The 13,990-nt window shown below is 42.6% G+C and overlaps 1 protein-coding gene across 1 annotated transcript; it reads left to right on the top strand.

Annotated features, from left to right (window-relative positions):
• The first annotated feature begins 401 nt into the window (after window positions 1–401).
• LOC110501550 (uncharacterized) lies at window positions 402–10,563 on the top strand. The gene is made up of 9 exons (XM_021579205.3): window positions 402–554; window positions 788–955; window positions 3,114–3,165; window positions 3,389–3,578; window positions 3,694–3,730; window positions 4,007–4,251; window positions 4,448–8,909; window positions 9,036–9,114; window positions 10,364–10,563. The coding sequence occupies exons 1-9, from the start codon at window positions 453–455 to the stop codon at window positions 10,516–10,518; spliced, it is 5,490 nt and encodes a 1,829-aa protein (XP_021434880.3). The 5' UTR covers window positions 402–452; the 3' UTR covers window positions 10,519–10,563.
• The last annotated feature ends 3,427 nt before the right edge of the window (window positions 10,564–13,990 follow it).

Raw genomic sequence — 13,990 nt, 5'->3', positions numbered from 1 at the left:
CGGGTATGATGCAAAAATACTTGTTACTGTTTTATTTATGTTGGTAACCAGTTTTTATTAGCAATATGGCACCTCAGTGTTTGTGGTATATGGCCAATATCCTACTGCTAAGGGCTGTATCCAAGCAGTTTTGCCTAAGAACAATGCTTAGCCATAGTATATTGGCCATTATAAACTGGGTGGTTCGAGCCCTGAATGCTGATTGGCAGAAAGCTGTGGTATATCAGAGCGTATACCACGGGTATGACAAAACACTTATTTTTACTATTCTAATTAAGTTGGTAAGCAGTTTATAATAACTCTGCGTTTGTGTCATGTATAAGAACAGCTCTTAGCTGTGGTATATTGGCCATATCCATGAGCATTTAAAGAATGGTCTAATTTGTTCCAATCAGAGTTTAAACGAAGATGTTCCACATGATCATCAAAGTTTGGAAGGTCAAGTCCAGAAAATGAAGAATGATATGCTGGGTTTAAACTATCCAGAAGATAGTGAAGTGAAGGATCACCTGCCTCAGATTGAGCTGAAGGCTGTGACAAGGAGAAAAGTTAAGGTGAGAGAAAAGATTGAGGAGAGAAAGGGAAATCTGGGGTCTTATTTGTCCACACTCTAAACCTGTCCAATATGCCATACAACATGTTGTTGTGAGGTTGGAGGGTAAATTGTCCTTACAACAGACTTAGATCTCTTAATATTCAATCAATAATCGTTTACTGTAGTTCTTCTCAAAAGGCCTGTATAGCCACGGCAACATACAGTATGTTATTGACTGTATTGTCTTTTTAGACCAAGAGGAGGACCAGTGCCAACAGGTCCACAGTTGAACAGAGCACTGATACTGATGCAGCTGAGAGAGATGTTGTTGATAATAAGAATGATGAAGATGAGGAAGAGGTGAAGAAGGATCCCCTGCCTCAGATGGAGCAGAATGCTGTGAAGAGAAATAAAGTCAAGGTAAGGGAATAGATTGAGCAGAGATGTGGATATTTGTGATATCTTTCATGTCTATAACCTGCCCCTACAGCATGTTGTTCTGAGGAAGGTAAATTGCCCATACAATACCCTTTTATCTCCAAATAGTAAATCTAGGGCTGACCCCATTTGGTCGACTGGTCGCTAGTTTGTTCGATAGGCTGTTGGTTGACTGGGAATTCTTAAGTCGAGCAGTCGCAAAAGTTTTTTTCTTCATGGTGCACATGGACACCTGTCTGATTCGCATAGGTCATGTTTTTTTTGACTAATTTATTGCCGAGGCCACAGGGATGGCACAGTCCATCACGCTAAGTGATACTGAAATTGTATATGGTTATATTATGTAAAAATAATGGTGCAACACTGATAAATCAAATATTATTTTATAACGAATGCGCTTTTTCCCGCGTTGGGTACGGTCACTGTCAGTGGTTCTGAAACATAATCTTCAGTGCGCCGTAGAATTGGCGCCCTTCCCTATGTTGCTATGTGCATAATACAGTAGCAAAGTTAACCAGCATATTGGGATTGAGAACAATGCTGCAGAGGCAGCAGCAGCAGCAGAGATGGGGGAACAGCCCTTGCCTTAGCCTAATTGTCTTAAGAAAATTGAGGAGAGGAAATCCCAACTTAATTAGGTCTATAATCAATAGCCTAATTGTTAAATGTGCCTGGCTTTGTAAATCATCCATATGTATATTACCAGTCACAAGGATTTTTCTTTATTTTTACTATTTTCTACATTGTAGAAAAGTAGTGAAGACATCAACACTATGAAATAACACATATTTTCTATTTGAGATTCTTCAAAGCTGCCATCAAGGCAAAGGATGGCTACTTTGAAGAATCTCAAATATAAAATATATTCTGATTTGTTTAACACTTTTTTGGTACCTACGTGATTCCATATGTGTTATTTCATAGTTTTGACGTCTTCACTACTAATCTACAATGTAGAAATAGTAAAAATAAAGAAAGACCCTTGAATGAGTAGGTGTGTCCAAACTTTTGACTGGTACTGTATACATATATACAGAAATGAGACAGATATAGCTTATGTTGCCTGTTTGAATATTTGTTTAATAGCCTACTGATTCTGTGAGCACCAAGCCTCATGCACCGGCAAAATGTTGAATTAAGCAATTTCACAGATTCGGCTGTTTTTAATCTTTGCTATGCTGTAATAAAGGATTTACAATGTTTTGTTGTTAGAACAGACTGGTATTGCTTAGAATTTATTTAGTGTTGTTTACACTGTTCCAAATGGTCAGAAAAAACAATATTGTAATCTAACAGCAACTGTTTGGCACACATAATACTCACGCAAAGCTTGCTCCTATACCCTCCTTTTTCTTGATCTCCAGTAGTTTCCACAACTAAGTCAAATGTCTTCCACAGATCTGACTTCCCCTTTCCCTCCTAAGCAACCAGTAAACATTCACCCGTTTGGCGTTTATTTTTCACATCCTCCGCATCCATTTAGCTGTCGATATTACTGTGTTCGGAGTTTGTTATAAGCAATTTATTGATTTGATTATGATAGGCTATAGGTCAGGCCCTATTTGTCACATACATGCAATGTTTACATGTTTCACATAAAGAGAGCAAGGCTAAGGAAATAGGTCATGTTTTTTGTAAACAAGTTAGGGATTTCGGTAACAGAAATTTTCAGTCAGAAACGAGGAAGAAACTAAATGGCTGAAATTATGTTGCATCTTCGGCATGGACAGCACAATAAACACTTGCTGTTATGTGGTGCCTTTTCACTGCAGTAGGGAGGAGAGTGAGAAAACGTGAGCCTGTCACACAGGCACTCGCTGTCATTTATTTTAATACAGTGTCATCATCGGGCTCTTTCTTTAGTCATTTGTGTGTCTTAATTATTTAATCAAACAGTGTGCTTAAAGCATCAGACAAGCTCAGTGCCTATGTAGTTGATTGTATTCAAACACATAGGGTGTGTCTGATATGGAAAAATACATTTTAACATTAGAACAGGATGACTCTCGGTCGACAATTTTTTTTTTTTGTCGGGGACAGCCCTACAATCAGTCTTACCCTTGCTCTACTCAAAGGGCTGTATTGGAATGGCTTCATACAGTATCTGCGTGTATATCATTGACTGTATTGTCTTTTTTAGACCAAGAGGACCAAGAGAAACAAAGCGGAGCAGATCACTGATACAGATGCAGGTCATAAATTGAACTCAAATTTCACTGAATGTAATCCTTTTACATGTAAAGGTGATTTAGTATGGACATCTATTGAGCAGAGGACTAATAGCAGAGTGCACATGTTATCCTTTCTTGGGTACTTAACTTCACAAAGTACACAAAGTTGGCTAATACATACTTGCCTCACAAGGTTACATGTTTTCTGATTTCTTTACCTTGGTGAATGCTGCTTTGGACACAGGTCCCTCTACATCTGTGGAATCCTCTGGGATGGCAGTTCAGGGGACATCTCACCAGGGACAATCTAATGAAAAGATCCTAAATGAGTGTGTCTCCAGGGCCTGTCAGACCAGGGCTCTTGGCCTCCCGCCAATCAATCCGGATGCTTTCAGCCCGATTATCATCCGGTTTCTGGAAAAACTTACTGAGGAGTATGTCCAAACTTCTATTGTAGTATTTGAATGCAATCTCATCTGGAGGATTTTATAAATTGTATGTGTGTTGGTGTGCTTTTTGGTACTAAAAACATCTAATTATTTCCTATAGGCAATGGAGGCAGTTAAGCATTGGCAGGATGGACCCTGTAAGTCCCTTAACCTTGAAAATTATTCATAGATATATTAATAGATGTTTCAAGAAAATTAGATACAAGCCTTTTATCTATCTACAGTATCATCCACATTATCACAAACAGTTACATTCAAATAGATTTTTAGTAGCCTACTGCTTTTCCTGCTTTCCAATGTATGCCACTTTCATGATTCTCATGAACATATGTGAGATTGTTGGTATCTCTTTGAGGAGCTTGGTTTCAGAGCCCGGCTATGAGTAATCTACCTACACTGTTTCGGTCTTACAGGTGATGAGGGCATTGCTTGCAGAGATGTGCCTGGAGATTGTGCGGTTTGTATCTGAGGCCATCCTGGAGGTCATCATCCCTGCAATTTTCCGTTTTGTACGGATATACAGCCATGTGTCTCCAGTATCCGGCAAGTCTCTAACAGAATCAGAGAGATCTTCTAGCACAAACCTGAAGGTTCGAACGAGAGGCAGCAGCAAATCCTCAAGGTCTTGCACGGCCAAATCAAGCTCCTCTCGTAATGGGTATGTTCAGTCATTCCTAAAGAAACCGGTTTCACCTAACTACACATGACCCATTTTGTGAAAATATGTTTTGTTATCTGTATAACAGTTTACTCTTAATGACCAGTTTAACTGATTACTGAATTATGCATTAATGTGACTACAGTGTCTACTATTGAATATGGAATGCTGTATTGTTTGCTTTGTATTCTCAAAGGTCTCAGACAGTGTTGCCAAATACTCAGGGAGATGGTGAGTCTATATCATCTGAGCCACTCAGTGACTTTTTTGGGATCACTGAGGACAGTCTCCTCACTAGTGTCCAGGATTCCTTCAAAGAGTCGCTGAACAATGTCCTCTGTATCCAAAGAGAGGGCCAGGTAGACACTCAAAGTCTATCCCGGGTTATTGTTGGAGAAGTGTCAAAGAAGGTCAATTCCATAATCTCTGTGGCCATCCAAACTCCCATCTCTGGGCGAATATCCCCTGTCATTTTTGCCAGTGGTGGTGTCTCCAGCACCAAGGTGGTTGAGGAGATGGTGTCTGGCGTTTCCAACATACTTCAGATGTACATTAATGGGAAGAGTGTTGAGCATAGTGTTGTTCTCAGAGAGGATGGTGTTGAGGTGGATATGACACATTTAACAGGACAGGTCATGACATCCCTCAGTGGCACTGTTTTGAACTTCAGCAATAAGGAGGAAAATGATCCCGACAGGAGGGAACTGCTTTGTGTTGTTGCTGACCATATGAAGATGCTTGAATCTTGTAAAAGTTCTGAGGAGATGCTAAAACAAGGAGAGAGCAACCTCAATATCAAAGGTGCCAAATCTAGTCTTCGTCTGTCAACACAAAGTATGGACAGACTACTCACTGAGGAGTTTCAGACCAAGGCCACTGAATCGATCCGGGAGATTGTTAAAAGATTCTGGGGTTGTAGATCATGTTGTTCTGGCACTACATCATCTAGTCCAACTCCTAGGATAGGTGAGATTGGAGACCTTATGATCGACCCTGAGGCCTCTGAGTTGGTAAGTACCTTTGTTTCAGACATGGACAATCTTACCCAGTCTATCAGGTCATCCTGCTCTCCTGCACAGAGTGAGCAGATCCTTCTTGAAAACCATCAGAGTAAGATCTGGTCTTACACTGTTGGTTGTTACTACAACATGAAAAATACGCTGAAGAGGCTTCTTACCTGTCCAGAAAAAGGGGATCTCTCAAGTACATTTGTGGAGAGCACAAGAGATTCTTTCACAATGGTTCCAACTTTGTGCCTGGACGTCGGTCATTCCAGTAATGGTGAAGCTGACACATCGGACTCCTTTTCTTGTAAACCACTTTTAATAACCCCCTCATCCATGAATGAACAAAAAGGACAAAGTGAGACCCCAAAACCCCTCTTGGCTCTCAAAAAGTATTTGCAAGACCAAGTCCTCCTTGACACCACAAAAGCGATTGCCAGCCAGGTTCTAGTCTTGTATAAGACTGAGGTGATGGAGAAGTTCTCATCTTCTGTTGGAGAGTGTGATTCTGAAGAGTCTCTAGAGGCCAATCTATTTGTGGATGGCATCATGTCTGACTTGAATGATTTCACCAGTTCTTGTTCCGCCTCACCATCTGAGTTGTTAGACAGTGAACAATGTCTCTCCGATCTCACTTTTCCACTTGGTCTGCAGGACAGCACCACCAACAGTGAATCTACCCAGAGTCTTCCAGTTATAAATATGACGAAACTCTCCAGTTTGTCTTTCCAGACAAAGGCTAGAAAGGCAGTGAGTGAAGCTCTGAGATCTGTCAACCCTTTTACAACCAGCTTACTGGGAGACTCTGAAGCATCTAAATTACAGGACACTTTTGTAACAGATGTGGAGACTATTGTTCAGTCCATGCAGGCACATGAATCTGAAATTCTAAGAATTTCAAAAGTGAGCACCCTTTCTGCTGCTCGTATTATATATCATAGATTTCGAGAAATGCTGAGGCGGTTTTTCACTCCCTGCCAAGACTCTGTGAAGGTCATCGATGGTGTTACACCAATACATGATGAGACTCTCAAACAGGCTCCCAGTGAAAGTTTAGATTCTCAGGTGACTTGTAATAGTGATTCTCTTGAAATCCAAGCGGACCTTCAAACCTGTACCAAGGAGGTCATTAGTCAGATCCTCACTGTGTATCACTCTGAGGAATCCATGGAGGAATGCCTCTCTAGCCTAAAAGGAAATACAGAAGACCTGTCCAAGCTTTTGGATGCCGTTGTTTCTCAGATTGACGTCCTTGCCGCCTCCAAATCATATTTATCTGTTGATGACTATGTTGTCAATACACAGGACAATATGCATGGTGAGATCAACAATGATGAAGAGGAAGCATCCGCTAGAAGTCTTAAACCCACAGCCTTTGACAAACTATGTACTGAGGAGTTTCAAACTAAAGCCTCACATATGGCTGGTGGGATCCTTCGATCAGGGTTGATTGGCATTGTAAATACCAGCCTTGATGGTAGAAGTGCAGACATTTGTGCAGAGTCCAGTAATGATGGTGATGATAGAGATGTCAAAATCCTTCAGAAGAGTGGAACTCCATCTTTATTCACCTCTTCTCTGCACACCAATTCTGCAGCATCCAACATCGTCATAAGCATCACAAAAGACCTTAATAGCTTCACCCAGATGACTAAAATGTCTGATGCTTCAGTGTCTGGCCAGTTAGAGAGATCCCTGTCAGCTTCAACCCTTCCTGTCAGTGTTCACAACGGGGCCAATGTGAAAGGAAATATAATTTGGCCAGGCACTGTTAACCTGTTCAACAATGTGTTCACCAAGGTCAAGGACTTTTTTGCCCAGCAACAACTGGTCCTCCTAGACAATGTGGTTGAGGCCCCCAAACATGCCGAATCCATATGCAGAACAGCTACTTCTACACAAATGACTGACAGTGAACATGAGGGCAGCCAGACCAGCATGGTAAATTATTCCAAAGCCTTAATTAGTCAGACTCTGATGACAATCCAGAGGAGAGTGTCTATGTCAGAGAGGATGAGCACCTCAGAGAAGGGCCTCTTGACTCGTTCCATCGTGGGCTCCATGTTGGAGGATGTTGACATGGTGAGAACTGATGGACACGAGATACACCGGCCATCCTCCTCAAAGTCCTCCCTGTCCATCACCTCTGCCATGACCAGAGGGTCCCAGAGTGATTTTACAAATTCTCTTCCAGGCACTCCAGTCCCCAATGAGTGGCCTGTTGAAAGCTATTGTCCTATCATTAGGAGTTCGGTCATTGATATGAGTGACTCCTCAACTCATTCACAAGGGTCAACAAATTACACAAGGCAAACCATCTCTGCCATAGTTGACACTGTTATGGAGGTAATTCCAAGAGAAGATACGGAACACATAGCCACTGCAGATGATGTCACTTCTTTTACAAGAAGACTTGCGAGACTCAGCCCCAGGGACGGTCTTCAGAACTTCTCACATGAGCTCACTGACAAAGTTTATGAGCTCATAAAAAGTCACAACACCCCCCAGGCTCTTTTTGTGCCAGCTGGCAAGAGCGTGTCTGACTCTATTCTTTTGAAGCTGAAGACAGGATTGAATGCTTCTGAAGAATCCAGGGAGTTTCCATCTGACCTTGTGTACTCCTTTGCTAAGGAGTCAATAAAACGTCTGCTACAGCAGATTATCTTCTGGCTTCCTCCACCATCACAAGGATCCGGTTTCTGCCAAACTATCATCTCTGATTTTTCTCTGCAGGACACAAGTCAGCTTATCCCGAGCTCTTCTGCCATCTCCATTAGTTCCTCACAGGTTTACTGTGACACAAAGAGCCTTTTCACCAATATAATGGTCAATCAGGTCATGGATACCTGTTCTGTGGCCTCAAATTCATCAGTAAAATTATCAGAGTTGATGAACATAATCAATGGGTTGTCCCCAACTGATGCTGGAACACTTGACTCTGACAGACTGGCTCTCATGACCACTAGCCGTCAGTCTAGTGCCAAATCATTGCCTACACCCTCTCTGTCTGGCAGCAGCACACACAACGGTGGAACTGTGGATATTCAAGTTTTAGGAGAGGTGGAATCCAAGATGGACAACAAAGATCTGGAGATGTCTAGTGTCTCTGTGCATCCATCAACTCCATCAGCCATGGACTCTGATACACATGCATCATTTGACTCCACTAGCAATGACTACACCTCTTTGGTACTTTTACTGATTATTAGATTGCTGTCAATGATCACCCCTATCACATTACTGGAATCCTCTGACATTGGTGAAACATCAAGAGTTCTCACAAAGAGGATTCTGTCTGAGTTCTGTGGCACCTCAGGCCTTGAACCAACTCAAGCCTACCCCCAGAATCTGAAAATCAAAAAGATTTTCAAGGCTGTCTACAAGGGGCTTCTTCAAGAATTTGGGTCAGAGAAGATGCTCCAGGTTGCAATGAAGTCAACGGATTATGCATTTGACGATGCCCTGGTCAAATCATTAACTAGGGAACTGCTAACTAAATGCAATGAGGCTAGCTCTTCACCTCCCTCCATGACTCAGTTGTCATCACACAATGCACTTGGCAGTGACGAGGTAGGTAATTCTGGGCTTCCAACAACTGGTAGAAAGGAAAAGAAGAGAGGAAGATTCAACGCTCTCTGTGGATTCAACCCAAAGGTACATATGTCATCAAAATACAAATTATAAAGATTATTTTTATTCATTACGTACAGTATGATGGTAAACACTGATACCTTTTGTGTGCAATTTCTCCTACTGTACAAATGACTGTTTGGTTTCCAGTGTACTCAGAAGGTCAACAAGAGGAACCACTGCACTCCAACACCTTCCCAGAACCAGACCCCTGCTATCAGTGAAACAGGTAAGTCAATACACTCAAATGTGTACTGAAATACGTTCATTAGGCCCTTATCTATGGAATTCACATGACTGGGAATACAGATATGCATCTGTTCATCACAGATACCTAGGGGCGTGGATCAGAAAACCAGTCAGTATCTGGTGTGATGACCATTTGCCTCATGCAGCGTGATACTTCTCCTTTGCATAGAGTTGATCAGGCTGTTGATTGTGACCTATGGAATGTTGTCCCACTCCTCTTCAATAGCTGTGCGAAGTTGTTGAATATTGGTTGGAATTGGAACACGCTGTTGTACACGTCAATCCTGAGCATCACAAACATGCTAAATGGGTGACATGTCTGGTGAGTATGCAGGCCTTTCGACATGGGGCCATGCATTATCATGCTGAAACATGAGGTGATGGCGGCGGATGAATGGCACGACAATGGGCCTAAGGATCTCATGACAGTATCCCTGTGTATTCAAATTGCATTGATAAAATGCAATTGTGTTTGTTGTCCGTAGCTTATGCCTGCCCACACCATAACCCTACAGCCAACACAACGCCATATACGTGGTCTGTGGTTGTGAGGCCGGTTGGACATACTGCCAAATTCTCTAAAAAAACATTAAATTCTCTGGCCACAGCTCTGGTGGACATTCCTGCAGTCAGCATGCCAAATGCACGCTCCCTCAAAACTAGTCAACCAGCGTTTTTCCTTGCTCCTATTTTTCCCAGTCTCTGTCCCTGAGACATCTGTGGCATTGTGTTGTGTGACAAAACTGCACATTTTAGCGTGGCCTTTTATTGTCTCCAGCACGAGTTGTACCTTTGTAATGATCATGATTTTTAACCCACAAGAGTCTAAGCCCTGTCTAGGCCGAGGGGTTTGTATCGTCCTTACTTCTATTAGCCCATACAAACACATTGAATAACAGATTCACTACATGGAACTGAAGTGTCTGTCCTAAATCTGAGAGATATAAGAAAGTTGACGAATATATATACATTTATTTATTTATATGTATATATATTTTTTGCATGTTTTTATCCCCTTCATTTTGGCACTAAATAGTCTAAGCCCTGGGGGGGCCTATGCAACACTTCTGCGTTAAATAGGCGGATTGAGACTGCTAGGCTACCTGCTGCCCTACATTTGTAAATTATGTAGAATATTACAATTTAAATAATAATAATGCAATACTAATTCTTCAAACTAACTAGGGTCAGTAAAATAAAATGTTATGTTTACATTTTACATTTTCCAGCAATTGTCAATGATCAAGAATCCTGCCGAACAGAGAGTGTATGCTCCATCAAGAAGAAACCAAGGAAGCGTTCGCTCATTTCCAGGATGTTTTCAGCTATAGGCAAAGCCTTGTCCAGTCCCTTTACTTCCTGCTATAAAAGGAAGAGCACCTAATCTATATTTCAAAATAAATATTTTAAATAAACATATTTGCAATAATTCTTCATGTTGAGTGTTTTTTATTATGTATTATTGGATGATATAAAGTGTAGTAGTAGTAGTAGTAGTAGTAGTAGAAGTTGTACTATAGTTGACTATATTACATTTACCTTCAAGATACATAAATAAAAAAAAAGAATAGTGTGCACTTCTAGGTACAGTTGAAGTCTGATGTTTACATACACCTTAGCCAAATACATTTAAACTCAGTCTTTCACCATTTCTGACTTTTAATCCTAGTAAAAATTCCCTGTCTTAGGTCAGATAGGATCATCACTTTATTTTAAGAATGTGAAATGTCAGAATAATAGTAGAGAGAATGATTTATTTCAGCTTTTATTTATTTCATCACGTTCCCAGTGCTTCTTGGCAAAGTGCCTCAGTTTGTCGGAGTTGTGGAAGTTAAAGAGAGACACCAGGTCCTGAAACGCACAGAATGAGAAAGGCATTTTGTCAAACGGAGGGAGGAATACAGAGAGAAAGAGAGGGAAAGAGTGGGTCAGAGACACAGAGAGTGAGACAGACAGAGAGCGTGTACCAGAATAGCAGAGGGACTGGGATTCGATCCCACACAAACAGGGGCGTACATGTGATGTGCTGAAGCCAAGCCTAGGTGACAGAGATTCCTGGAATTGTTTTCCAGCCCTGAGATCTAACCACTCTGTTATTAAGGAGAAAATGGCATGAGAAGGTAAGGCAATAAATAGGCCATAGTAGCGAAGTAATTAAAATTGAGCAAATTAACACTGGAGTGATAGATGAGCAGATATTGATGTGCAAGTAGAAATACTGGTGTGCAAAAGAGCAGAAAAGTAAATAAAAACACTATGGGGATGAGGTTGGTAGATTGGATGGGCTATTTACAGATGGGCTATGTACAGGTGCAGTGATCTGTAAGCTGCTCTGACAGCTGGTGCTTAAAGATAGTGAGGGAGATGTGAGTCTCCAGCTTCAGAGATTTTTGCAATTCGTTCCAGTCATGGGCAGCAGAGAACTGGAAGGAAAGACGACCAAAGGAGGAATTGGCTTTGGGGGTGACCAGTGAGATATACCTGCTGGAACACGTGCTACGAGTGGGTGCTGCTATGGTGACCAGTGAGCTGAGATAAGGCGGGGCTTTACCTAGCAGAGACTTGTAGATAACCTGTAGCCAGTGGGTTTGGCGACGAGTATGAAGCGAGGGCCAGCCAACGAGAGTGTACAGGTCGCAATGGTGGGTAGTGTACTTTGGTGACAAAACGGATGGCACTGTGATAGAATGCATCCAGTTTGTTGAGTAGAGTGTTGGAGGCTATTTTATAGATGACATCACCGAAGTCGAGGATCGGTAGGATGGTCAGTTTTACGAGGGTATGTTTGGCAGCATGAGTGAAGCATGCTTTGTTGTGATATAGGAAACCGATTCTAGATTTCATTTTGGATTGGAGATGCTTAATGTGAGTCTGGGAGGAGAGTTTACAGTCTAACCAGACACCCAGGTATTTGTAGTTGTCCACATATTCTAAGTCAGAGCCGTCCAGAGTAGTGATGCTGGACGGGCGAGCAGGTGCGGGCAGTGATTGATTGAATATACACTGCTCAAAAAAATAAAGGGAACACTAAAATAACACATCCTAGATCTGAATGAATGAAATATTCTTATTAAATACTTTTTTCTTTACATAGTTGTGTTGACAACAAAATCACACAAAAATGATCAATGGAAATCAAATTTATCAACCCATGGAGGTCTGGATTTGGAGTCACACTCAAAATTAAAGTGGAAAACCACACTACAGGCTGATCAACTTTGATGTAATGTCCTTAAAACAAGTCAAAATGAGGCTCAGTAGTGTGTGTGGCCTCCATGTGCCTGTATGACCTCCCGACAATGCCTGGGCATGCTCCTGATGAGGTGGCGGATGGTCTCCTGAGGGTTCTCCTCCTAGACCAGGACTAAAGCATCTGCCAACTCCTGGACAGTCTGTTGGTGGATGGAGCGAGACATGATGTCCCAGATGTGCTCAATTGGATTCAGGTCTGGGGAACGGGCGGGCCAGTCCATAGCATCAATGCCTTCCTCTTACAGGAACTGCTGACACACTCCAGCCACATGAGGTCTAGCATTGTCTTGCATTAGGAGGAACCCAGGGCCAACCGCACCAGCATATGGTCTCACAAGGGGTCTGAGGATCTCATCTCGGTACCTAATGGCAGTCAGGCTACCTCTGGCGAGCACAAAGAAATGCCACCCCACACCATGACTGACCCACTGCCAAACCGCTCATGCTGGAGGATTGTTGCAGGCAGCAGAACGTTCTCCACGGCGTCTCCAGACTCTGTCACGCCTGTCACATGTGCTCAGTGTGAACCTGCTTTCATCTGCGAAGAGCACAGGGCGCCAGTGGCGAATTTACCAATCTTGGTGTTCTCTGGCAAATGCCAAACGTCCTGCACGGTGTTGGGCTGTAAGCACAACCCCTCCTGTGGACGTCGGGCCCTCATACCACCCTCATGGAGTCTTTTTCTGACCGTTTGAGCAGACACATGCACATTTGTGGCCTGCTGGAGGTCATTTTGCAGGGCTCTGGCAGTGCTCCTCCTGCTCCTCCTTGCACAAAGGTGGAGGTAGCGGTCCTGCTGCTGGGTTGTTGCCCTCCTACAGCCCCCTCCACGTCTCCTGATGTACTGGCCTGTCTCCTGGTAGCGCCTCCATGCTCTGGACACTACGCTGACAGACACAGCAAACCTTCTTGCCACAGCTCGCATTGATGTGCCATCCTGGATGAGCTGCACTACCTGAGCCACTTGTGTGGGTTGTAGACTCCGTCTCATGTTAGCACTAGAGTGAAAGCACCGCCAGCATTCAAAAGTGACCAAAACATCAGCCAGGAAGCATAGGAACTGAGAAGTGGTCTGTGGTCACCACCTGCAGAACCACTCCTTTATTGGGGGTGTCTTACTAATTGCCTATAATTTCCACGTCTATTCCATTTGCACAACAGCATGTGAAATTTATTGTCAATCGGTGTTGCTTCCTAAGTGGACAGTTTGATTTCACAGAAGTGTGATTGACTTGGAGTTACATTGTGTTTTTTTTGAGCAGTGTATATATATTGAAGCAACATCTCAAGACATCAGCCTGTAGTGTGGTTTTCCACTTTCATTTTGAGTGTGACTCCAAGTTAAAGCTTGGTCGCAAGTGGGTATTCCAAATGGACAATAACCCCAAGCATACTTCCAAAGTTGTGGCAAAATGACTTAAGGACAACAAAGTCAAGGTATTGGAGTGGCCATCACAAAGCCCTGACCTCAATCCAATAGAAAATGTGTTGGCAGACCTGAAAAAGCATGTGCGAGCAAGGAGGCCTACAAACCTGACTCAGTTACACCAGCTGTCGGGAGGAATGGGCCAAAATTCACCCAACTTATTGTGGGAAGCTTGTGG

The sequence above is a fragment of the Oncorhynchus mykiss genome, chromosome 22 (genome assembly GCF_057628025.1).
Source record: "Oncorhynchus mykiss isolate SJ-2025 chromosome 22, ASM5762802v1, whole genome shotgun sequence".
NCBI classification, from domain to species: domain Eukaryota; kingdom Metazoa; phylum Chordata; class Actinopteri; order Salmoniformes; family Salmonidae; genus Oncorhynchus; species Oncorhynchus mykiss.
Note: the sequence above shows the minus strand (reverse complement) of the source record. Positions and strands in the feature narration are given on the sequence as shown.

Bases quoted from the DNA above. Each gene is read 5' to 3' on its own strand.
- LOC110501550 (XM_021579205.3), top strand. From the start codon at position 453: ATGAAGAATGATATGCTGGGTTTAAACTATCCAGAAGATAGTGAAGTG. The intron at 956-3,113 runs GTAAGGGAATAG...TGTCTTTTTTAG, and splicing joins TGAAGAGAAATAAAGTCAAG to ACCAAGAGGACCAAGAGAAA. The intron at 4,252-4,447 runs GTATGTTCAGTC...GTATTCTCAAAG, and splicing joins TCAAGCTCCTCTCGTAATGG to GTCTCAGACAGTGTTGCCAA.